This window comes from Stegostoma tigrinum, chromosome 38 (genome assembly GCF_030684315.1).
Source record: "Stegostoma tigrinum isolate sSteTig4 chromosome 38, sSteTig4.hap1, whole genome shotgun sequence".
In the NCBI taxonomy this organism is placed as follows: Eukaryota; Metazoa; Chordata; class Chondrichthyes; order Orectolobiformes; family Stegostomatidae; genus Stegostoma; species Stegostoma tigrinum.
Window position 1 is genome coordinate 17,607,879 of NC_081391.1, and position 27,318 is coordinate 17,635,196.

General features: G+C 48.3%; 1 protein-coding gene across 1 annotated transcript in view; it reads right to left on the bottom strand.

Annotated features, from left to right (window-relative positions):
* The window catches only part of LOC125447020 (SH3 and multiple ankyrin repeat domains protein 1-like), a 241,740-nt gene that overhangs the window by 46,264 nt on the left and 168,158 nt on the right, over positions 1-27,318 (bottom strand). Inside the window, exons 17-22 of the mRNA XM_059640702.1 lie at positions 19,614-19,749; positions 16,031-16,111; positions 13,527-13,550; positions 10,115-10,171; positions 8,563-8,678; positions 3,554-3,656 (exon numbers count right to left, since the gene is read on the bottom strand). Coding sequence (XP_059496685.1) covers positions 3,554-3,656; positions 8,563-8,678; positions 10,115-10,171; positions 13,527-13,550; positions 16,031-16,111; positions 19,614-19,749 — 517 coding nt within the window. The remainder of the gene's footprint in view (positions 1-3,553; positions 3,657-8,562; positions 8,679-10,114; positions 10,172-13,526; positions 13,551-16,030; positions 16,112-19,613; positions 19,750-27,318) is intronic.

Sequence of the window (27,318 nt, forward strand, 5' to 3'; positions counted from 1 at the left end):
CACCGGTGGGGACAGGTCTGTCTCTGTGTAACACTGGGATACAGTACAGGTGGGGGACAGGTCTGTCGCTGTATAACACTGGGGTACAGTACCGATGGGGACAGGTCTGTCTCTGTAGAACACTGGGATAGAGATCTGGTAGGGACAGGTCTGTCACTGTATAACACGGAGTACAGTACCGGTGGGGACAGGTCTGTCTCTGTGTAACACTGGGATACAGTACAGGTGGGGGACAGGTCTGTCGCTGTATAACACTGGGGTACAGTACCGATGGGGACAGTTCTGTCACTGTATAACACTGGGGTACAGTACTGGTGGGGGACAGGTCTGTCACTGTATAACACTGGGGTACAGTACCGGTGGGGACAGGTCTGTCTCTGTAGAACACTGGGATAGAGTTCTGGTAGGGACAGGTCTGTCACTGTGTAACACTGGGAGAGAGTACCAGCGGGGACAGGTCTGTCACTGTGTAACACTGGGGTACAGTACTGGTGGGGGACGCGTCTGTCGCTGTATAACACTGGCGTACAGCAAAGGCGGGGACAGGTCTGCCACTGTATAACACTGGGATACAGTACTGGTGCAGACAGGTCTGTCACTGTGTAACACTGGGGTACAGTCCCGGTGGGGACAGGTCTGTCACTGTATAACACTGGGGTACTGTACCGGTGGGGACAGGTCTGTCGCTGTATAACACTGGGGTAATGTACCGGTGGGGACAGGTCTGTCGCTGTATAACACAGGGGTACAGTGCCAGTGGGGACAGGTCTGTCACTGTGTAACACTGGGGTACAGTGCCAGTGGCGACAGGTCTGTCACTGTGTAACACTGGGGTACAGTGCCAGTGGGGACAGGTCCGTCACTGTGTAACACTGGGGTACAGTGCTGGTGGGGGACAGGTCTGTCACTGTGTAACATTGGGTACAGTGACAGTGGGGACAGTTCTGTCACTGTATAACACTGGGGTACAGTATTGGTGGGGACCGGTCTGTCACTGTGTAACACTGGGGTACAGTACCGGTGCGGGCAGATCTGTCACTGTATAACACTGGGGTACAGTATCGGTGGGGACCGGTCTGTCACTGTGTAACACTGGGGTACAGTACCGGTGCGGGCAGGTCTGTCACTGTATAACACTGGGGTACAGTACCGGTGGGGACAGGTCTGTCACTGTGTAACACTGGGGTACAGTGCCAGTGGGGACAGGTCTGTCACTGTGTAACACTGGGGTACAGTACCGGTCGGGACAGGTCTGTCACTGTATAACACTGGGGTACAGTGCCAGTGGGGACCGGTCTGTCACTATGTAACACCGGGGTACAGTGCTGGTGGGGACATGTCTGTCACTGTGTAAAACTAGGGTACAGTACCGGTGGGGTCCGGTCTGTCACTGTGTAACACTGGGGTACAGTTCCGGTGGGGACAGCTCTTTCACTGTGTAACACTGGAGTACAGTACCGGTGGGGACAGGTCTGTCACTGTGTAATACTGGGGTACAATACCGGTGGGGGACGCGTCTGTCACTGTGTAACACTGGGATACAGTACCGGTGGGGACAGGTCTGTCACTGTGTAATACTGGGGTACAGTACCGGTGGGGGACGTGTCTGTCACTGTGTAACACTGGGGTACAGTACCGGTGGGGACAGGTCTGTCACTTTATTACACTGGGATACAGTGCCAGTGGGGACAGGTCTGTCTCTGTATAACACTGGGGTACAGTACCTGGGGGGGGTACGGGTCTGTCACTGTGTCACACTGCGATACAGTACCGGTGGGGACGGTCTGTCACTGTGTAACACTGGGAGACAGTACCGGTGGGGACAGGTCTGTCTCTGTATAACACTGGGGTACAGTTCCCGTGGGGACTACTCTTGTCTCTGTATAACACTGGGGTACAGTGTCAGTGGGGACTGGTCTGTCACTGTATAACACGGAGTACAGTGCCAGTGTGGAAAGGTCTGTCACTGTATAACACGGAGTACAGTACCGGTGGGGACAGGTCTGTCTCTGTATAACATGGGGTACAGTTCCAGTGGGGACAGGTCTGTCTCTGTATAACACTGGGGTACAGTACCGGTGGGGACAGGTCTGTCTCTGTGTAACACTGGGATACAGTACAGGTGGGGGACAGGTCTGTCGCTGTATAACACTGGGGTACAGTACCGATGGGGACAGTTCTGTCACTGTATAACACTGGGGTACAGTACTGGTGGGGGACAGGTCTGTCACTGTATAACACTGGGGTACAGTATCGGTGGGGACCAGTCTGTCACTGTGTAACACTGGGATACAGTACCGGTGGGGACAGGTCTGTTTCTGTATAACACTGGGGTAGAGATCTGGTAGGGACAGGTCTGTCACTGTGTAACACTGGGAGAGAGTACCAGCGGGGACAGGTCTGTCACTGTGTAACACTGGGGTACAGTACTGGTGGGGGACGCGTCTGTCGCTGTATAACACTGGCGTACAGCAAAGGCGGGGACAGGTCTGCCACTGTATAACACTGGGATACAGTACTGGTGCAGACAGGTCTGTCACTGTATAACACTGGGGTACTGTACCGGTGGGGACAGGTCTGTCGCTGTATAACACAGGGGTACAGTGCCAGTGGGGACAGGTCTGTCACTGTCTAACACTGGGGTACAGTACCAGTGGGGACAGGTCTGTCACTGTGTAACACTGGGGTACAGTGCCAGTGGAGACAGGTCTGTCACTGTGTAACACTGGGGTACAGTGCCAGTGGGGACAGGTCTGTCACTGTGTAACACTGGGGTACAGTGCTGGTGGGGGACAGGTCTGTCACTGTGTAACATTGGGTACAGTGACAGTGGGGACAGTTCTGTCACTGTATAACACTGGGGTACAGTATTGGTGGGGACCGGTCTGTCACTGTGTAACACTGGGGTACAGTACCGGTGCGGGCAGGTCTGTCACTGTATAACACTGGGGTACAGTATCGGTGGGGACCGGTCTGTCACTGTGTAACACTGGGGTACAGTACCGGTGCGGGCAGGTCTGTCACTGTATAACACTGGGGTACAGTACCGGTGGGGACAGGTCTGTCACTGTGTAACACTGGGGTACAGTGCCAGTGGGGACAGGTCTGTCACTGTGTAACACTGGGGTACAGTACCGGTCGGGACAGGTCTGTTACTGTATAACACTGGGGTACAGTGCCAGTGGGGACCGGTCTGTCACTGTATAACACTGGGACACATCCTGTTGGGTGATGAGTGAGCCAGATGATTGAAGGTAACTGAGGATTGAGGAAAACTTGCGAATGTAGACAATGAGGAATCGTTTCGCTCAGGCGTGCTGGAAGGTTGTAATTTCCTCCCCTAAATGACTGTCGAATCTCCATCGTTGAATGGACTTGAGATCAATGGCAGTAATTTGTCTTTCACGGCCTGTCGCGAATGAATGCTGGTTGGACAGGTATCTGGGAAATGTGTCATACTGAGGGTGAGAACAGGTTTGATGGGCTGAAGGGCTTTCTGTTCTTTGTCTTAATGTACTGCTACCCCACCCCCCATCCCAGACTCCTCCCTTACCCATTGACTTCTGACGCATCATCCCTGGCTGTGCTGCCAGGTAGGGTCGGTCAAAGCTGACCGATGGTCCGAGTGCTGTCATCCCTGGTTGGTCGTATAGTGGCTGGAGAAAAGAACAGACACATCGCTTACAAACCTGCTTCTGTGCTTCTTTTGGCCAAACCCCTTTTCCAATCGTACCCCACCACCCCGCATCCCATCCTTCACCGGGCCAAATCACAATCCCGGCTCTTCCTGCCCCCGTTCTGTCCCCCTGTGGCTGGGTTTGCCCCGACCATCTCTCACCTGCCCCCACACTCTGTCAACATGGTGGGATTGCTTGGTTGAGGTCTAGACCCTGGGGACTCAGTCACAGGATGCGGGATAGACCATTAAGGACCGAGATGGAGAAAGATTTCTTCACTCTACATGGAGCGAACCAGAGCTGAGGGCGAGTGCCAGGGATTCTCTACCACAGGAGGCAGTAGTGGGCAAGTCACTGGATTTATTCGAGAGAGAGGGGCAGATAAAATTTTAGATTTAAAAGGCATCGATTGGTCTGGGGGAAAAGCAGGAATTGTGAAATTGAGATAAAGGTTCAGCTTATAGGAGTTGCTGGAAAAGCTCAGCAGGTCTGGCAGCATCTGTGAAGAAAAAGATCAGAGTTAACGTTTCGGGTCCCATGACTCTTCCTCAGAACTGAGACACCGAACCCGAAACATTAACTCTGTTCTTTTTCTTCACAGATGCTGCCAGGACTTGCTGAGCTTTCCCAGCAATTTCTGTCTTTTTGCTCCTGATTTACAGCGTCCGCAGTTTCTTTAGGTTTTTAAAGGATTGGCTGTGGTCAGATTGAATGGTGCAGCAGGTTCAAGGGGCTGAATGGCCTACACCTGCCACTGGTGTTGATGGTTTGACTGACATGGGCGCCGTGCCCGTGCCCTGGCACTTCACTCCCCCCTCCTCGCCGCTCTGCGGCAGACAGCAAAGGTTACCAGAGAATTCTGCTCTCGTTGATCTCACTCTGTCCCCAGCGTCACAGACCTTTCTTTAGTTTTACTTCAGTCTTTCCACTGGAGCTGGCGGGGTCACAGTTGAGGGCAGCTTTTGTTGCCCATCCTTAAGTGCCCTAGAATTAAGTGAGGGTAGTCAGGAGTCAACCATGTGGGTCTGGAGTCACATGTACACCAGACCACGTAGGAACAGCCAATGTCATTCCCTTAAAGGGCTTTTGCAGCAATCGACAATCGTTTCATCATTCTCTGGTTTAGCTTTGTATTCCAGATTCATTAATTTATGAATTGAATGTAAATTCTGCCATTTGCCCTGTTGGGGTTAGCTCACTCACTGAGGGACGGCTGCACTGTTGGGAACATTATACTTTGCATGAGAACACTGCGTTCAATTTTGGTTCCCCTGCTATAGGAAAGATGTTGTGAAACTTGAAGGGGTTCAGAAAAGATCTCCAAGGATGTTGGAGGACTCGAGCTATAGGGATAGACAGGGGATTTTCCCCTGGAGCGTTGGAGGTCTGAGGAGTGATTTCATGGAGGTCTGTAAAATAATGAGGGCCATGGATAGAGTGAACAACCAAGGTCTTTTCCCCAGGGTACAGGAGTCCAAAACTAGAGGGCATAGGTTTAAGATGAGAGAGGAAAGAACCTGAGAGGGGAAACTTAGGGTAGGCAATGGCCCAGTAATATTGTTGCTAGACTATTAATCCAGAGACCCAATATTCTGGGACCTGGCATGGCAGATGGTGGAATTTGAATTCAACAATAATCTGATCTAATGAACCCATGAATCCATTACCAATTGTTGGAAAAACCCATCTGATTCACTAATGTTGTTTAGGGAAGGAAACTGCCATCGTGACTTGGTCTGGCCTACATGTGACTCCAGGCCCACAGCTATGTGGTTGACTCTTAACTGCCCTCTGGGCAATTAGGGATGGGGCAATAAGTGCTATCCCAGCCAGCGATGCCCTCAGCTAACGAATGAATTTAAAAAAAAACTTGTTCACACAGAGGGTGGTGCCAGAGAATGAGCTGCCAGAGGAAGTGGTGAAGGCTGGTACAATTACAACATGTAAAAGGCATCTGGATGCGTGTATGAATAGGAAGGGTTTCGAGGGATAAGGGCCAGATGCTGGCAAATGGGACTAGACTAATTTAGAATTCCTGTCGGCATGAACGAGTTGGACCGAAGGGTCTGTTTTCTGTGCAGCTCTGTGACTCTAAATGTCTCAAATGAGATCATCACTGCCCTGACCAATATTTATCACTGAAACAAACTATATAAATAACAGGAACAGGAGCAGGCCATTCAATGGGACCACGTTCACTTCACCACCCTTTCCCTTGATTCCTGACTGATCAAGAATCTATCTCAACCTTAAATATACACAAGGAGTCTGTGTGGCAGCAGATCGCAGTAACAAGGAGTTCCAGAGACGTCTAACTCTGAGACATACAGCACGGGAACAGGCTTTTAGGTCCAACCAGTCCATGCCAAACTGAATCCCAAACTAAACTAGCCCCACCTGCCTGCTCCTGGCCCATATCCCTCCAAACATTTCCGATTCATGTTCTTAGCTAAATGACTTTTCAACATTGTAATTGTACCCAGAAAGTTCATTTCACACACAAACCACCCTCTGTGTAAAACATTTGCACCTCATACTTTTTATAAATCTCCTTCCTTGCTTAAAAAGTGCCCCCTCATCTTGAAATTCCCCATCCTACGCAAACAATAACTATGATTAACTCAATCTATACCTCTCATTATTTTATAAACTTCTGTCATCTCTTCACCTCACCCTTAAATAGGTGCCCCTTAAGTCTGAGACTATGCCCACTGGTTCTAGTCTCTCCCAGGAGGGGGTACACCCTCTCAGCATTTACCCTGTCAAACCCTTTAAGAATCCTATTTATTCCAATGTGATCGCCTCTCATTCTTCTCAACTCTAATGCTTAGAGTCCCAACCTGTTTAATTCTTGAACATAAGGCACTTCTCTACACCGAAGACCATCCTGGTGAACCTTCTCTGAGGTTCGGTGGAGGGGATGGTAAACAATGGAAAACGTAAGCATTACCAAGAACTGCCCACAGGTGGTGCAGAGGAGCCAGTCAAATTGCTGCTCTCTATCACCATCTCACAGCTCTCCTTGGTGCTGCAGCTGGACATTTTTTCTCATTCCTTCCAATTCATAATCTTACATTTTTGTTTTTTTTCAAAAAAAAGGGAAAAAAAATTGTTCAATTATTAAGATATTTACTTGGCTGAGATTAAGAACAGCTCCCATCTATCAGATTTGAGTGAGAGTTTTCATGCAATTAAAAAAATCTATTAGTTAACCCTGGCAAGGTGTTACTGATACACACCGCTCATGCTCATGCACACTGCTCAAAGACACACACACACTGTTCACACATACATTCACACTGATACACACCCTGTTCACACACACTTTCAAATACACATACTCTCACACACAGATAGAGACACACACACACAAACACAAATAGACACACACACACATACAAAAATGCTCACTCACACATGCAAACATACACACACATTTGCAAACATGCACACACACATTTGCAAACATGCACACACACATTTGCAAACATGCATACTCATACACATGCAAACATGCACACACACATATATGCAGACACAAATGCAAACATATACACACTCACATGCACACACTTGCTCTCACACACATGCAAGCATGCACAAACACAAACAAACATGCACACACTGACACAAACATACACACATATACACACACACACAAAACACGCACACACTCGCACACGCATATAAACACTTGGATACACAAGTACAAATATGTGCACACACACAAACATCTGCACACTAACACAAGACAGACACACACACAAATGGACACACACACACAGACACACAAATGGACACACACACAGAGACAAATGGACACACACACACAAATGGACACGGACACACACAACAACTGGACACATGGACACACACATAATCATACAAACATACTCTCACTCACACATACACATATACAAACATGTATACACACATACATATCCAAACATACACACATTCAATCCCATAAGCACAACCATGCTCACACACAAAGATATTTAGAGCCTCAGGTGTTCAGAGGCACACAGACAGACCCACATGCCATCACTATCATTGCAAAAGGTTTCAACTGTGTTTCTCCAAGCTTTTGGCAGATGAAATGATTAGTCAGTGTTGGAGCTTCCTTTCCTCAAATCTGTTATACAGTACAATCAGCAGGTGAAGAAGTATCATTCATCTCAGCTCACTTCAATTTAACTTCAGCTCCTTTACACAGTTCCCCACACCCTGCTCATGATAATATGAACCTTCACATTAACCACGTCTCAAACAGCAGCCACACGTGGCTTGGAATTCACAGCTGAAGGACAGATTGAAATGAACACTTTCTGATTCATCAAGAAATTAACTACTGCACACTGCTCAGAAAACACGGAATCCAACCCTGAACAGGAAGAGTGCTAGAGAGAGGGAGGAGAGAGGGGAGGAAGGAAGACGAGAGAGGGAGGAGGGAATGAGAGTAAGAGATAGAGAGAGAGAGAGAAGGAAGGAAGGAAGATGGGAGGGAGGAAAGAAGGGGGGAATGAAATGAGAGTTAAAAAAAACGGAGGTAGAGGATGAGAGAAAAGGGATTGATATGGAGAGAGAAAGGTACAAGTGGCAGAGAGAGGGTGGAGTGAGAGAAGAGGGAGGGAGTAAGAGCAGAAAAAAAGACCTGGGAAAGTTCGATGATGGGGATCTCAGACAAGAGAAGAGAGGGAAAGAAAGGGAGAGGAAGAGACAGAAACAGAGAGTAGATAAAGAGACAAAGCGAGCCAGAATGAAACAGAAAGACACTCAAAGTAACACCAGTCCTGAGGCTATTCAGCCCCTTTCTCTCTCTCTTTCTCCACTGCTGGGCTCTGCTGCATGGCTCATGGTTCCAGTAGAATAGTGACAGACTAACCTCAGCGCTGTAGAAGGTTCGAGCTGCAGTGCGTGGTTTCGGTACATTAGCCTGGCCGCTAGCACTCTCATTCGCAATGGACTGCTGTGCTGCTGCCAATATCTCGTCCAATCTGTCTGTGGGGACAACACAAAGCTCAGTCAGGTCAGGGGTCAGTACCCCAGCGGGGGGGTGACGGGTCAGGGGTCAGTACCCCGGGGGGTGACGGGTCAGGGGTCAGTGCCCGGGGGGGATGACGGGTCAGGGGTCAGTACCCCAGGGGGGTGACGGGTCAGGGGTCAGTACCCCAGGGGGAGTGACGGGTCAGGGGTCAGTACCCTGGGGGGGGGGTGATGGGTCAGGGGGCAGTACCCCAGGGGCAGTGAAGCACAGGTAGGTGTGAGGTAGGGGTCACAGCTGCTCTGAGCACAATCCCACCAGCTCAGGTCACATTTCCTCTCACTCTCACCCCCTCACACTTCCCATTCACTCTTCCCTCACACTCACCCTTCACTCCCTAACACTCAACCTCCCTCTTCCTCACTCCCACACTCTTCCCCTCCCTCACACTCCACTCTAATCGCTCAGTCCCATACTGTCCCCCTCCCTCCTTCACACTCCCTCTCCCTCACTCCCAGAATCTCTCCCTCACTCCCTCACACTCCCCCTCCCTCGCCCTCACACCCTCATACTCCCCCTCCCTCTCCCTTACTCTCCCCCTCCCACACACTCTATCCCAGTCTCTCACTCCCATACTGTCCCCCTCTCTCCCTCACACTCCCCTCCCTCTCCCTCACTCCCTCCCTCGCACTCCCCTTCCTCTCCCTCCTCCCAGACTTTCTCCCTCACACACACCCTCCCTCTCCCTCCTCCCAGACTTTGTCCCTCACACTCCCCCTCCCTCCCCCCTCACTCCCAGACTCCCTCCCTTGCACTCCTCCCAGACTCTCTCCCTCACTCCCTCTCCCTCTCTGGTAATGCACTATGGGAGAAAAGTTGGTTGGCAAATTGAATCTGAGTGGCGGAGGTGTTGCCATGGAGAATGTGGTGAGGAACGATAGGCTCCCGATATTCCGGGATAATTCAGGAGAGGTGCAAGGCTTGATAATATTCCTTTTGCTTGTAGACAATGGGTCCCTCTGAATGAAGGTGTTTCTCTTGAACTCAGTGTAAATCAGCCACCTTACAAGTGCAGCTCATCGCCTTCAGTTGAAGCTAAATGTTGGACAGAGTTTGACTTGTGAAACAGTCTGCACCGTCCCTTCCTGTAGGGTTGATTTTTGCATTTGTTTGAAATTTGGCATTCTTGCCTGAGTCCTGATAAGGCCCAAGATGAGGGGCTTCAGTGACACCCTCTTTGCTCAGTAAGGTTCAAATCCAGAAATGCACAGCTGTGGTCTGTCCAGAATGTTTTAGGTAATAGTCCGTTTTCGGATTTGCTCTGCATTTCCTGATTTGAATATTAAAGACTTCCTCCCTGTGGGAACACAATTCCAAGATTGGCTTTTGAGTAACTCTCCCCCACCCCCTGCAGTTTTCAGGGCATTTTTTTAATGTAACATTGGTCATTTACTTAATGCCATTTGATAAACTTTCCGCCTCTTCTCTGTAGACTGCTGGGGCTCGTAATCTGAAAGACACAAAGCGACAGGTTGACAAGAGGTTAGAGGTCAGGTAGCCAAGTGCGCTCTGGGCGACTATGCTCTCTTCTTCCAAGGGTCATTCTGAATCCCAGAGGCCTCTCTGTGGAGTGAACCAGTGAGGAGATGTGACCGAGTTTAAGGAGGTACAAGGAGGGGAGTGCTTTGCCATCGGCCAAACAGCAGGGGAGGTGGGGAAGATGACAGACTGGGCTCTGGTAATCCAGAAGCCCTTGCAAATCCACCTTTTCATGTGTCCAATTTTTCTTTGGGGTACAGAGGGTTAACATCAAGGAGGCACATCATGATGATGCTTCTACACCCACCAAGGCTTGGTAGGGAATCAAAGCCAGAGTGCCTGGCCTTAACAGAGGGACGCTACCACTGTGCCAAAAGCCAATGTTCCAGTTCTAATCCCACCGTGACTGTGGGTGGGCTTTGATAATTCTGCAATAATTAGTTTGTAGATGCCGCAGACAGCAAGGAATCCAAATGGTCTTCATAGCTAGAGGATTCAAAGACAGTAGCAGGAATGACTTGTTGCAATCATACAGTGCTTTGGTGAGATCACCCCTGGACTATAGCGTGCAGTTTATAGACTCCCTATTGGATTGATGGATGTTGCGGCTATGGAGGGAACGCAATGAAGACTGACCAGAGTGATTACTGGGATGGCAGGATTAATGAATGAAGAAACACTGGATTGATTAGAACTAGACAGGATAATTATGGGAAGGATGTTCCCAATAACCAGAAAATCCAGGTCTAGAGCTCACAGTCTGAGGATACAGGGTAGGCCATTTAGGATTGAGATGAGGAGAAATGTTTTCACCCAGAGAGTGGGGGGCCTGTGAAATTCTCTGCCACAGAAAGTAGTTGAGGCCAAAACATCAAATGTTTTCAAGAAGGAGTTAGATTTAGTTCTTAGTGCTAAAGGAATCAAAGGGGATGGAGAGAAAACAGGATCTGGGTTCTGAGTTAGATGATCACCTACAGTCATATTGAATGGCAGAGCGGACTTGAAGGGCTGATTGGCCCACTCCTGCTGCTATTTTCCAGGTTTCTAGCCTTGGTTGCTGTTGTCACCATTACTATCATCGACTACTGCAAAAACTCACTCGATTCACTAATGTCTTCCAGGGAAAGAAGCTGCTGTCCTTACCCAGTCCAGCCTATACGCGACTCCACACTCACAGCAATGTGGTGAACTCTTAAACCACTTCTGAAATGGCCCAAGCAAACCACGCACTCAAGTGCAATCAGGGATGGGAAGCAAATGACAGGCAGTGCCCACATCCCATGAAAGAATAAAGAAAAAGACAACGACGATCACACTTGAGGATTACTCAAGTTGGATAACAAAATTTAACCCCAATCCCATTGCTAAAGACAGATTTTTCTAGCAGAAAAGTCCTACTAATTTTTACAAGCAGAATGAATTAATCATGTGGGTGTTGTTGATTGGACAGACATTTAATGCCCTTCCAAAGTGCCCGGGAGCACACAGCGGTGAGCTGCTTTCTTGAAGCACCGCAGTCCTCAGAGTGTGGGATCCTCGCAGTGTGGTTAGAGGGAGAGTGAAGGAATGGGCAGTGAAGAGACGGCAATGTATTTCCGAGTAAGGACGCTGAGTGTTTTGGTGGGGAGCTTGCAGGGGGTGGTGTTCCCATGTATCTGCTGCCCTTGTCCTTCTGGATGGTAGAGATTGTGCATTTGGAAGGTGCCGTCGAACAAATTTTTCAATGGAACTACTTATGTAACTCAACGTCCTGCCTTTCAGACTCCCAGGAAAGATGCTATAGTCTGCACCTCTGACTGAGCATGAATACAGTTAGTTACCATGCTGTGTGGGGAGTAAAATGGGATGGCAAAATGGAAATTTAGCCCCTCGAGTCTGCTCTGCCATCATGTCAAACAACAATCTGTCTATAATAAAACACAGCACGACAGACACTGGAGATAGGAAACAAACCAAAGCAGAACGCGCTTGAGAAATTCAACAGGCCTGGCAACATCTACTTATTTTAAAAATGCATTTGTGGGATGTGGGCATCGCTGGCTGGTCAACATTGACTGCCCCAACCCTAGCCTCCCCTGGGGAAGGTGGTGGTGAGTTGCCTTCTTGAACCACTGCAGTCCTCCTGCTGTGGGTTGACCCAAAATGCCCCTTAGGGAGAGAATTCCAGCATTTTGACACAGCGACAGCGAAGGAACGGCGATACATTTCCAAGTCGGGACGGTGAGTGGCTTGGAGGGGAACTTGCATGGGGCGGTGTTCCCATGTATCTGCTGCCCTTGTCCTTCTGAGTGGAAGTGGGCTCGGAAGGTGCCAGACATTCAAAGATCTGTGAAGGGACAACAGTCAGTGTTTTGAGTCCGATGATCGGTGCTGAAGAAGGGCGACCGGACTGAAAACATTAACTCTGCTTCTCTCTCCCCACCAATGCTGCTAGACCTGCCGAGTTTCTCCAACACTCTTCTGCTTTTGCCTGTTAAAACTCGGCGTTGAATACATTAAATGAGTCGGCCACCGATGCTGTCTGAGGAAAAGAACTCGGAAACTTCCACCACTCTCTTCGAGAAAAAGAGAGTGCTCTCCACCTCTGCCTTAAATGAGCGAGGTCTTGTGCTGGAACGGGGTCCCCTAGTTTCCGAACTCTGCCATGAGGGGAAACACGCTCTCGACATCCACTCCATCAACTTTCCTCAGGATTCTGATTCGTTTCATTAAGATCTCCTCTCATTTGGCGAAACTCCAATGGTGCCAGACCAGACCAACTCGGCCTTAGCTCAAAAGATAAATCTTTTCATCACGTCCAAAATTCAACTCTCACATCCCTACAGTGCAGAAAGAGGCCATTCAGCCCATTGAGCCTGCACCAACCCTCCTAAGACCCAGACCCACTCCTCCATCCCCATAGCTAACCCACGCACTGTGGGAAACATAGCATGGCCAATCCATGTAACGTACACATCTTTGGACTGTGGGAGGAAACTGAAGCACACCCACGCAGACATAGGGAGAATGTACAAACTCCAGACAGACAGTTGCCCAAGGCTAGAATTGAACCTGGGTCCCTGGCACTGTGAAGCAGTAGTGCTAACCACTGAACTAAATCGACATGTAGTAGGTGGTGAGGGACCCCTGGTACATCCCTGCAGGCCTCCTGCCCCATTTGAGACCTGTGAGGCCCCAGTTTGGCCTTGCTGCTTCAATGAACAAGATGAATATGGGATATTGCAGGTCATGGGTTTGTGGACATTGGAGGTGCGTGATGAGATATTTGTGGGTGGAGTCTTTTCGGTTTTGAGGAGAAAATTCCCATGCATCACGTCCCCACTCACCAGTCTTCTTGTTCCATGGGGAGGCTATAGGGGAAGGGAAGGGAAGAGAAAACAATTCCAAGCCATTTAGAAGTTAAACCTACAACAACAGGCCATGGGTTCATCTATAATTGTCTGCACATTAAAAAGGTCAGCGTCTTGCATTTGCTTAGCGTACTTCAACACTGCACAGGAGCAATTATCCAACGAAATCAGACTTTGAGTCACACGTGGAGATATCTTGACTGGTAACCAAGAAAGCTCGTTCAAAGAGGGAATGGCTTAAAGAATGACAGAAGGACAGGGAGGATTGCCAGGAGTGGAATTCCAGATCTTAGAGTCAGCTGAAGGTATGGGCACTGGGGGTGGGAGGTGGCGGACGGACTGGAACCTGCACCTCACTGAGCTCAAACACTGGCGCACAGGATTGGCGACCATTCTGCTTATTGGCACAAACAACAGATGGCACACAGACACAAAAATGAAACCCACGTTCTCCAGAATAATTGATTGATTGATTTATTGTCACGTGTACCGGAGTACAGTGTAAAGCTTTGTTTACGAGCGGTACAGACAGATAATGGTAAGCAAATTATGTATAGTTCAAAAAGACATAGGCAGAGGCATACAGGTTACCTTGCACACAGGGCATGTGCTAGGTTTTCATTGGATCTGGGCCATGACTATCTGCAGGGCCGTCAGTCTCTGCTTTCAGAACAGACTGGGTTGAGAGGGATATGGGCCAAGTCCTGGCAAATAGGACTAGGTCAGATTGGATAGTCTGGTCAGCATGGACCAGTTGGACCAAAAGGTCTGTTTCTGTGTAGTATAAATCTATGACTGGAATAAAAGAAAGTTAAGAGTTTTAGACTGAAGCATTGTCAAGTTCCTTCCATTTCATTTTCCAATCCCTACAGGAAAAATTAACTTGTAGCCCAAAGCCACAAATCCACACAGGCTGGGACCAATCACCAGTTTGCTTGGAGTCTCTGTGTTATGATGTGTGTCAGCTACACACGAGAGCCCAAAGCCATTATACATTTCCAGCATCTAACTTTGTCAGTGGTGCCTACTAGGCTGGCACTGGCAATTCCTGCCCTTGCAGAGGGGCCAGTGACCCAGGAATGGTCTCAGAGGCACTGGGATCTGATCTGGGACAAACCAGATGTGTTCCCGTTTTAACAGAACTGGGATTGAGATCACAGCATATAGATTTGCTGCTGCTGTTGGGTCAGTTAAAACTAGCCAGTCAGGGGCCTAGGGACCTGCAGGGAGGAAATAAAGTTGGCAGCAAGAAATGGAGAAGCTGCTAAGGTGACTGAAGGGAGGAGAAACAAAGCCAAGTTTCGAGCATACTTCCAAAGCAGAAGGATGTCGAAAAGATAAAGACATTATTTGAAAGATTCAGAGCTCTCGCACAATCAGGAATTTCATTCAATGGGACAGATGGAGGTAAATGGGCGTGATCTAATTGTCATTACACAAGAATGGAAACAGAATCTTCAAGGAAATTTGTCCTTCAGGGCGGGCAGACTAGAAAGGGATAGAGGAACCACCCCCTGGCGAGAGGGATATAACCTTCAAAACATATGGTTCAATTCTTGAGATTTAAGGTGAAATTGACCTTGCAGCAAGGCATCTTCTAATTGGCTGTAGGTGCCAGGAGGATGGACCATTAGGGTTAGGGATTGGGAGCGCGTTCAAGTGGACATGTGACAAAGTCTCCAAACCCTGCCACTGTGCTTTGGAAAGCAGAAACAGGGTAGGCCCTTCAGCCCATCCAGCTGGTCCTGCTTTTAAATACAATCATGGCTGACTGCTGCTCTCACACAGCCAGCCCCTCGCCCCAATCACTGGCATGCCCCAGTCTGCCCACACTCCCCCAAAATCTTCCCATTTTACCGGGAGGGTACGGGGCAACCCACACACCCTCAGCCTACTGGGACCCTTAGGAGCCAATTAATGGCCATTGAAGAGCTTCATCCTGCCCCTTGGGTGATCATTTACCCCTAGTGCAGGCAAAAGTGAGGTAACTGGCAGCTTTTATTGAGCACTGGAGTCAGGCAGGAAGGGCTGGATATCTTTTTTCTGGAGGTACCCATTTGCCCAATCCCTCCCAATGTCATAATCCCTTTTAATCATTGCTCTTGGTCTTCTTAAGGTACTCTTGCGCACCAATCCCCCTTCCCCCCATTCCATCCCCAAGTCCCTCACACTCCCAGTTGCTGGAAGCCACCCAGCTGGCTTCTCACGGTCTCCTCTGGCTGACCTTTAACCTGTCCTCATAACCTCCATTTCCTCGGGGGCTGGCGCTACTGGGCTTTGTGTGGCGGCTGTGGTGGGGGGCAGTGACAGGGGGCAGAGGTTCTCAGCATGAAGCGACAGATGCCCCTCCATCAGAAACACCCAGGCCCAGAAATTTGTGATCTTACTGACAGGATTGGGAGTGTGTAAGTGGTGAAGTGGCCCAAGTGAGAAACTGTCATAGCTGATGCGTTACGCCCAGAAAATCTCAAAGTGCTTACCGAGGTCCTCGAGTTCAGAGGTCATGGATTTTGAGCGGAGGGCAACGGCGGGTGGAGTGAGTCGTTTTGTCTGCGTCGTGACTGAAACAGAAAATATTACATCCCATCACTGGTGTATTTTCCTGCTGGCATGCTCCATGCTATAACTGTGTCCACTAGTACCATTGCAGATACCTCTGGTAGATTCCTGGCCACCTGTCCTTATTGGTGTGAATCGTAGTAGGTCATACCGAGAGGGGAAGGATGTCCATGTAAAGATTTTGGCAGAAGAGTTTGGGATCTCTTCGAATGATCTGTTTAAGAGGGACAGGCTGCACCTGAATTGGAAGAAGACTGATATCCTTGTGGGGAGATTTGCTAGCACTACTTGGGAGGTTTTAAACTAGCAAAGGGGGAGGGTGGGAACCAAAGCAATAGTGAGAAAAGAGGAAAGGCTGAGGCTGGTACAGGCAATAAGGACAGCAACTCTAATCGTCAAGGCAGGTAAGAGCTTGGCAAAGACTAATAAATTAAACCACATTAACTTTTAATGCAAGTGGCCTGACAGGTAAGGCAGATAAGCTCAGGGGATAGTTGGAAACTTAGGACTGGGATATCATAGCTATCACAGAAATGTGGCTCAGGGATGGGCAGGACTGGCAGCTTAATGTTCAGGCTACAGAAGGATCGAGAAGGAGGCAAGAGAGGAGGAGGAGGAATGGAGCAGGAAAACTGGCATTCCGGATCCAAAACGTCAGCTTTTCTGCTCCTCGGATGCTGCCTGGTCTGCTGTGTTCACCCAGCTTCACAGCTTGTTATCTCAGACTCCAGCATCGGCAGTTCCTACAGGGAGAGGAGTGGCATTTTTGGTTAGGGACAACATTTCAGTTGTACATAGGGAGGATATTCCTGGGAGATCGCTCAATGAAGTTATAGAGGTGCAACTGAGTAATAACAAAGGGCTGATCACCTCATTGGGTTTGTATAATAGGCCTCCCCAAAGTCAACGGGCAATTCAGAAGAGAAAAAGGTAAGGAGATCTTAGCTATCTGTAAGAAAAATAAGGCTGTAATGGCAGAGGATTTTAACTTTCCAAACATTAACCTGGGACTGCCATGGTCTTAAGGGCTTGGATGGGGAGGAATTTGTGAAGTGTATACAAGAAAACTTCCTCATTCAGTAAGCAGATGTACCTAGTAGAAAGGAGCAATACTTGACCTTCTGTTGGGAAATAAGGCAGGGCAGGTTATCAGTATCAGTGGGAGAGTACATTGGGACCAGTGACCATAATTCTCTCAGTTTTAAAATAGTCATGGAAAAGGATAGAACTGACCAAAAAATTAAAGTTCAAAATTGGAGAAAGGCCAATTTTGATGGTATCAGGCAAGAACTTTCAAAAGCTCACTGGGGGAGACTATTCATGGATAAAAGGGATGGTCGCAAAGCGGGACATCTTTAAGAATGAGATAACAAGAGCACAGAGGCAGTATGTTCCTGCTAGGGTGAAAAGCAAGACTGGTAGGTGTAGGGAATGCTGGATAACAAGAGAAATGGAGGCTCTGGTCAAGAAAAAGTAGGAGGTATAGGTCAGGTATGGACAGCTGGGATCAAGAGAATCTTCAATGGAGAATAAAGGCAGCAGGAGTACACTTGAGAAGGAAATCAGGAGGCATAAAGGGGGTATGAGATAGCTTTGGCAAATAGATTTAAGGAGAATCCAGAGGGATTCCATAAGTATATTGAGGGCAAAAGAGTAACTGGAGAGACAATAGGGTCCTTTAAAGATAAACGTGACCACTTATGTGGGGAACCACAGGAGATGGGTGAGATAAGAAATGATTATTTTGCATCAGTATTTACCGTGGAGGAGAACTTGGAGAGGAGGTGTTGGAGGTCCTAAAACGCACAAAGGTAAGTAAATCCCTGGGACCCGATCAGGTGTTTCCCAGAACTTTGTGGGAGGCTAGGGAAGAGAATGAGCTGCCAGAGGTCGGGATGGAGGCTGGTACAATTATAACATCTAAAAGGCATCTGGTTGGGTATATGAGTAGGAAGGGTTTAGAGGGATATGGGCCAATCCAGGCAAATGGGACTAGATCAGATTAGGATGTCTAGTCTATGTGGATGAGTTGGACTGAAGGGTCTGTTTCTGTTGCTATATGACTGTATAAGAGAGGATCAGTGTTGATGAGCAGAGTAGGTGTACAACATAATACTTAATCACTAGTTACATTACAATGGAGTAACATGGAAGTTCTTAAAAGTAAGAACACATCACCACAAACTCTCTAGACCTTAGAACAACAACTGAACTGGTCACTTTGCAACACAAACTGGATCACTTCTCCCAGGGTACCCCGACAGGCAGTGCTTATCCTGTAATGTCAGTTCACCATTTCAGGCACTAACTGGCTCCTACAATAACTGTCCTGCTGGAGGCGGGGGCGGGGGTGGGGTCAGTGCTGAGGGAGCACTGCACTGTTGGAGGGTCAGTGCTGAGGCAGCAGTGCACCATTGGAGCGTCAGTGCTGAGGGAGCGCTGCACTATTGGAGGGTCAGTGCTGAGGTGCGCCGTGCTGTCGGAGGGTCAGTGCTGAGGGAGCGCCGTGCTGTCGGAGGGTCAGTGCTGAGGGAGCGCTGCACCATTGGAGTGTCAGTGCTGAGGGAGCACTGCACTAATGGAGGGTCAGTGCTGAGGGAGCACTGCACTAATGGAGGGTCAGTGCTGAGGGTGCGCCGTGCTGTCGGAGGGTCAGTGCTGAGGGAGCGCTGCACTATTGGAGGGTCAGTGCTAAGGGAGCGCTGCACTGTCGGAGGGTCAGTGCTGAGGGAGCGCTGCACTATTGGAGGGTCAGTGCTGAGGGAGTGGGCACTGTTGGGGGGGTCAGTGCTGAGGGAGTGATGCACTGTCGGTGGGTCAGTGCTGAGGGAGTGACGCACTGTCGCAGGGTCAGTGCTGAGGGAGTGCCACGCTGTCGGAGGGTCAGTGCTGAGGGAGCGCCGTGCTGTCGGAGGGTCAGTGCTGAGGGAGTGATGCACTGTCGGTGGGTCAGTGCTGAGGGAGTGACGCACTGTCGGAGGGTCAGTGCTGAGGGAGTGGGCACTGTTGGGGGGGACAGTGCTGAGGGAGCGGGCACTGTCGGAGGGTCAGTGCTGAGGGAGTGCAGCACTGTTGGAGGAGTCTCATTTAGTTGCAATGTGAAACTGAGATGTAACTGTTTGGGATGATTCGTAGGATCAAATTAATCTGAAGGAGAGAAAGTTGGAGAACTGTTTCTATGCTCACATAATGATTCATCCCTGAACCGGTCACTCCATTGTCTGTAGGATCCTGTCATGCAGGAACGATGATATATGAAAGGACACTGCCTTCACTTCAATGATCGTATTCTGGTTGAAACGCAGATCTGGTTAAGCTCATGATCGAAGGGATTCCATTCTGCCTGACCCACACACAGACCAACTGGTCCGTCAGTAGATCATGGGCAGCCATCGATCACACGGAAACCCAGACTATTGCTTGGCCAATCAATTGACAAAGGCATCACAGCTGAGCCCAAGACCACCTTCATTTAGAATTCCCGCCTTTCCAAGAGGCCCTCACCTTTCTTTCTGGAAGCTTCCTCCATGTCGGGATTGCGGGTTACCATGACGACCTTGAGCATGAGGTTATTGCCACCCTGCCGGATCATGTTGACCACCTGTCGATGCCCCACCTTCACCACATTCTGCCCATTGACCTGGAAAGTAACGACAAACAACGGCGCTGAGGACCTAGAAACACAGAAACCACTTGACACATGCATGAGGCAACTGACTTGGCCTTGAATGGGAAGGCAATGGGGGTTTACTCTGTCAACCGGGGTGGGGCTCATCCACACTCATATGCCCTAATGAACACTGAAAGTTTAAGACATTGGTTTAGTAGGCTGGTAATCCACAGGATAAGGTACATTAGTTCAAGTCCCACCAAGGCATGGTGGTTCAGTGCTTAGCACTGCTGCCTGACAGTGCCAGGGACCTGGGTTCAATTCCACACTTGGGTGACTGTCTGTGTGGAATTTGCATGTTCTCCCTGTGTCAGCACTGGATTCCTCTGGGTGCTCCAGTGTCCTCCTACGTTCCCAAGATGTGCAGGCTGGGTGGATTGGCCATGATAAGTAGGTCTGGTGGGATTGCTCTTCAGAGAGTTGGTATGGGCCGAATGGCCTCTTCCCACACTGTAGGGATTCAATGATTTCTAAGGCAGCTGGTGGAATTTACGTTTAATTAATCAATAAAATCCTGATCTCAGTCTTATAATGATGACGGTCAGGCTATCTCTAATTATCTTTAAAGGCCAATTTGATATACTACTGTCCTTCAGGGGAGGAAATGTACCTGGTCTGGCCTCCATGTGACTCCAGGCCCACAGCAATGTGGGTAACTCTGAAATGACTCAGCAAGGCACTCAGTCCAAAGGCAATTAGGGATGGGCCACAAATGAAGGTCTCATCAGCATCCCATCCCATGAAGGAATTAAGTAAAGGTCAGGTTAGAACCACATCAAACATTACAGGAGGAAAGGATGAGCTTGTTAAGAACAACTACACAGACTAGGCCTGTGCTCTCCTGAAAACAGAAGGGTAATCCAATGGAGGTTTTGATTATACGATTTTGATTTTAGAGAGAAGCCTTTCCGCTAAGTTTAGTACAAAGAGTGAAACAGGAGTGGAGGAGAGAATTGAGGAATTACATCTTCACGCAATGGGAGGTCACAGTGTGGTACCATCTCATACAGAAAGCAGCAGATGTTACTGCGATTGGTAACAGTGAATCTGAGATTGTCAGGTATTGGCTGGAGAAAGGGTACAAAGCGAAATGATTTGCGTGTTAACGGTTATCCTGTTAAAGATTTGCGGCTAATGGTGACGCATGGTTTAGAATTGTGGTCACATAAGTGGAGAGAAAATCTTGTGGTGCATTGTTCGTGTGCCCACCTCTGGATTAGAAGATCTGGGATCAAGCCCTATTCACTACGGAGGTGTGTCTGTAACACGCCTGCATAGGCCAATTAAAAATATATAGACAGAAAGGGTCTTATGGTACACTAGAAGTGAAGGTGCTTGGAATTTGGTAGCACATGGACAGAGTCTGTATACCAAGACCCTGCCTTTCCCCAGGTTTGGAGGGTGGTCTAGGGGTGTGTGGAGGTAGAGCTGGGGCCTTGAGGGGTTGAAGAGTTGGGAAGAGAGTGGTTGAAAGTTGGGGCTTGAGGGATGCTGTGGTGGGTGGGGAGAATGTGCTTGCCAGGGGTTGGGGACAGAGAGAGAGAACAGTTTTGAAACAATCAACAACAAAAGAAAAACATTCAGGCAACTGGAATCAAAGAAAAGCTTAAATCACTGAGTTAATGGCTTTCTTGCGAGTAACTGTGGCATCTCCAGTTTAAGGCTGCACAGTTTAAGGAGAAAATATAGTGGATCCTACTGTAGTGCATATAACCAACTGTTCAATTTAAAATCTGAATCTGATGTCTGAGTTGCAATGAACAGAGTTGAAACTGCCTGGTTAAAATGTGCTCGCTTTGTGCACGTTCTGAGCTGTAACCCCACATGTTTGTGGAAGGTGTTTCCAAAGATGGCAGGTCATGTGTCAAAGTGCGTGGCAATTATTTTGAAATTTAAAAAAGTGCTCTGTACACTTATGTCTATTGTCTTGTAACAAATTAAAGTCTGTGGCATCTTGGAAATGACTGCTTTCATTGTGTTCTGCGCCTTTTAGCCTCATGGAATGTTGATAACTATTGATGCATTATTCTCATTCTGCTTTTGTTATGAGTCATAGAATCCCTACAGTGTGGAGGCAGGCCATTCAGCCCATCAAGGTCTGCACCTAGACAGCATCCCACCCTATAACGCTGCATTTCCCATGGCTAACCCACCTAGCCTGCACACTCTGGGGTAATTTATAATGATTGATCCACCTTAACCTGCACATCCTTGGACACCATGGGGCGATTTAGCATTGCCAATCCAACCTAGTTTGCACAAGCCTGAACACTATGGGCAATTTAACATGGCCAATCCAACCTAACCTGCACCTCTTTGGACTGTGGGAGGAAACTGGAGCACCTGGAAGAAACCCATGCAGACACAGGGAGAATGTGCAAACTTTACACAGACAGTCACCCGAGGGTGGAATTGAACCTGGGTCCCCAGCGCTATGAGGCAGCAATGCTAACTACTGAGCCACCAAATACTTCATATCCTAACGTGATTACAGGTGGTATTGTTACCTGGCGATAGTGAGTTAGTGACATTGGAGAAGTATCTCACAAAAACCCAGACAAAAGATGAGCCTTGAGAACACTTCAAGAGGAGCGCTTGTAAACTAATTTGACCCCTGTGTGAGAATGAGTGAAAGTCAGACAAGGTATGAGTGGGTACAGTGTGTAACAGGATGGGGAATATGCATAGGCACAATTGAGAATTGCTGGAACAGCGAGAACTTTGAAAGGAAGAGGAATTGAGTGGAAAGAGGACTTCACCGGATGAAGGAGCAGCTCTCCCAAAGCTTGTGTTTTCAGATAAACCTGTTGGATGATAACCCGGTGTCATGTGACTCCTGACTTTGTCCACCTCAATCCAACATCACATCATGTCTCGCCACCTTCAGTGATCTGTGCACATATTCAGCCGGGTCCCTCTACCCCTTTAGGATTGTACTCCCTATGTTTCAATGTTTTTTGGACCAAAATCCATCACCTCACGCTTCTCTGCATTGAACTTCATTCACCACCTCACCGATTTGTCAATGTCCTGTTGGAGCTCCACACTGCCCTTCTCATAACTTATGGTTCTCCCAAGTTTCATGCCTCTTCCAGTAAGATGGCAGAGCAGTAGGACGCTCCAGGTTGAACTCCTCCATTCTGATTGGTCTTTCCCTTCATTATTTTTCTCCTCTCTCCCCCAACTTCTTTCAGCCTTGGAGTGGGGTCAGAGCTGGTCTGCAGGGGAGAGCCTTTGGAAAGAGGCTATGGTGTTTGTCTTTTTAACTTTGTTTCTTGCTTGTTTCTGACCTATGGTTAGACTGCGTATAGCTGTAATGTAACTTTGTTTTCTTCCTTTCTCTATTCTATAACTAAGGATTGTACCTAGGTACCTCTGTACAGAAGAGGGTGCTTTAAGTGGTGACTTGTTAACTTTTCACTGTACTTATTTGAGTACATGACAATTAAGCTCATTCAATTCAATTTGATTCATTTCTATCAAAATAATTAAAATTGTCCCCCTGCACACCAAGATCTAGATCATTAACATTTATCAGGGAAAACAAGGGTCCCTAGGGCCAGTCCCCCAGGGAACTCCACTGCAAACCTTTTTCCAGTCTGAAACATATCCATCGACCATTACTCCCTGACTCCTATCATTCAGCCAATTTTATGTCCTTGTTGCTACAGTCTCTTCAATTCCATAGCCCATAACTTTCCTCGCAAGTCTGTTGTGTAGCACTGCCTCAAACATTTTTTGGAAATCTATGTACACCACATCAACACTGTTACCTTCATCGACCTCTCCTCTTACCTCTTCAAAAAAATGCCAGCACCTTAGCTAAAAATCATTTCCTCTTTAGAAATCCATGCTGACTCTCTGAATCAACCCACCTTTTCCACGTGACAACTGACTGTATCCTGAATAACTGTTTCGAGAAGATGCCCCACTGCTGAAATTAAACAGATTGGTCTGGAAATACTAAGTTTATCTTAACAACCTTTCTTAGACCAGGTGACTGTAAGATATTGGATCAGAATTAGGCCATTCGGCCCATCTAGTCTGCTTTGCCATTTGATTATGGCTGATATGTTTCTCAGCCCCATTCTCCTGATTTCTCCCCTTAACCCTCAATTCCTTTGGTAATGGTATCATACAGCTTGGAAACAGACCCATTGGTCCAACTCAACCATGCTGACAAAGTTTCCCAAACTGAACTAGTCCTGCCCGCCTGCTTTTGGCCCATATGCCTCTAAACCTTTCCTATTCATGTAGCCATCAGGTGTCTTTTACATGCCGTAACTATACCTGCATCAACCACTTCCTCTGGTAGCTCATTCCATATACGAACCACCCTCTGCGTGAACATGCTGCTCCTCACTTCCCTTGTAAATCTTTCTCCTCTCATATTAAAAATGTGTCCCCTAGTTTTGAGCTCCCAACTGTAGGGAAAACATTCTTGCTATTCACCTTATCTACGCCCTTCAGGGTTTTATAAGTTTCTACAAGGTCACCCCTCAACTTCCAGTGAAAAACGTCCCAGCCTATCCAGCCTCTCCTTATAACTCAAGCCCTCCAGTCATGGTGATGTGAATCTTTTCTGGACCCTCTCCAGGTTAATTATATCCTTTCTACAGCAGGGTGGATACAGTATTCCAAAAGTCGCTTCACCAGCATCCTGTGCAGCCGCAACATTATGTCCCAGCTCCTGTACTCAGTGGTCTAACAATCAACAATTTATCTCTGTCTTGAAAACACTCAATGACTTGACCTCCACTGCCCTCTTCAGCATTGAGTTCCACAGATTAACTTCTGAAGAAGGGTCTAGGCCCGAAACATCAGCTTTCCTGCTCTGTGATGCTGCTTGGTTCATCCAGCTATACACCTTGTTATCCCATTTCAATGCATCTGCTTTCTGATGACGGGCAAGATGGCAGAACCTTTAGGAGGGAGAGGCTGACGGTGTAGCTATTCTTTCCTGGCATTTACTGCCCATAATAATAAATGGGTTGTAGCGAATTTAAAAAAGGGGGTTCACCACTTTCTCCAGGGCCATTATGGATGAGTAATTAAATTCAGTGAGTAGGAAGAGAGGAGGGCATGTGTTTAATTTAGCAACAAGTGGAAGGTGACTATATAGGAGATAGTTCTTGTTGGTGTGAAGTTGAGGTCTAGGCAGCTTTTATCTCTGGGATAGATGAACAATGCTGTGCTAAATGGGCTTTCCACTTTTCTAACAGGCTGGAATAAAATCGTAACTTGGGAGAGTAGGGTCGTCTACCAAGGTTGCCTTAGAAACAGAAGAGGAAGGAAAGAGGCAAAAACTTGCGACAACAACTGCCATGCCCATTTTTGTTTGATTCTTTCATGGGATGTGGCCATTGCTAGAAAGGGTAGTGTTTGTGCCCTGTCCATATGCGGCCTTAAGGTGAGTTGCTCACTCAGCCATTTCAGAGTCAATCATGTTTCTGAGAGACTAGAGTCATATGTTGGTCAGGCCAGGTAAGGATGGCAGATTTCGCTCCTGCTACAGTCCTAATCCTTTCTCATTTGAGGAAGAGAGAGACATGACTGGTGGTAGTTCAACCTGAAGGTCACCACCCCTCAGGTGAGGGGGAGAGGCTCACAAGGAGAATTCTTCATGGTAACATCACTCAGTGTAGCGATTAAACACACACTGTTGGTGTCACTCTGCATTGCAAACCAGCCATCCAGCCACCTGAGCGAACCAAACTCCATTCCCTGAAGGGCACTGGTGAACCAGATGGCATTTTAAAACGCCTTTTGTGGGAGAACCTAGAACTAGTTGCAAAATAAGGGGTCACCCATTTTACACAGAAATAACAAGAATTTTTTTCCCCCTCACAGATAGTCGTGAGCCTTTGGAACTCTCTTGCTCAGTAGGTGGTAGAAGTACGGTCTTTGATATATTTTTAAGGCATGGGTAGATAGGTTTGTGACAAACAAAGGGGTGAAAGGTTATCAGGGATGACGGGCATGTGGAGAGATCAGCCATGATCTTATCAAATGGCGGAGCAGGTCTGAAAGGCTGCTGTTGTTTTGTATGGTGAGGGGTGTAACGGCGACCAGGCCCGAAACCAACTTTCTGTTTCAGCTTTATCAATGAACAAGTTTACTATTCCCTCAGTGCAGTTTGAACCCCAGATTGTTACCGTGGGCAACTGAATCATGTGCCCAGTGACATCCAGGCCACCATCTTCCCTCAAAGATGAGTAGATCTTCATCCAGCCCAAAATCCCCATGCAATTGTGGGGCAGTCATCATTCAGTGGGTGTGCCAACCAGCAAGAAAGGAAACCATAGTATGCCTACCATGTGGAAAGAGGCCATTTGGCCCATTGAGTCCCACACTGATACTGTGAACAGCATCCCACCCAGTCACCCATCCTATCCCAATAACCCCACATTTACCATGACAAACCCACCCATCCCTGGGCATTATGTGTAACTGAGCACGGCCAATACACCCCACCTGCACACCTTTAGACTGTGGAGGGAAACCAGTGCACTCAGAGGAAACCCATGCAGACACAGGGAGAACGTTAGCGAGTTTTGAGAAGATTTGTAGCTCAGGTTGAGGTTCTAGATGTAAGGGAGAAGGTGCAAACTCCACACTGACAGTTGCCCAGGGGTGGAATCGAACCCAGGTCCCTGGCACTGTGAGGCAGCAGTGCTAACCACTGAGCCACCGTGTCACGCTGAATGGAAATGGACTGAGAATTTTAGAAAACTGCTGACTTGAACAGACCCAGGGAGAGAAACTGCACACCAAGCGAGTATTTTTCAGAAGAGGGTGACTTTGGACTCTGGCAGGGGATGTGGGGTGGGGGAAGGGGAGGGGGGAGTGTTATTACTCATCGTCATCAAGCTGGGTATGGAGACTGAAGTGCTGCAGAGCACAGCAAGGTTACTCCGACACCTTCGCTGCACAGATGGCGCCCAGGAGTGAGTATGGATGGCAGCTCAACTCGGTGAGGCACCGTCTGCTCCCTTCTGCTCATCCCATCCCACTGTCACCAGCTACAACTTTGCCAGAGCCAGTCTCTCCTCTGTCACTGTGACACCTCCACAAAGCCTCTCCATGACCTTGTCCACGATAAAGCCAATACAGGCAAACATCTGTGGGCGGCATCCCTCCCTCCCATCTCCAGCTGCCCTGTTAAAAGACCCACAAATTCACCCATTCACATTCAAAAACAAAATTTTAAAATCCACATTGCTGTGAGCGTGAGTAATCAGCCCATGTGTTTTAGACTTGTGCATCTTTAGACATTTTGTTATTTTCGTTCACGGGATGAGTGCTGCCCCAATCTTTCCACCTTCTCCCTTTTTCTTCGCCTTAAGGATTGGCTACTTCCAGCAGGAGTCCACCAAAGGGGCTACACTTTGGCCCTAATATACGGAATGCAAAGGGATGGACAAACTGAGCCGGATTTTCGATCCCAAGGTTGGCAGGTGGGAATGTGTCTGGACTCGGCAGTCCTGAAAGGAGAGGCAGGACTGGGATCGAGCTCTGCCTGTTGACCCTGGAAGCTGA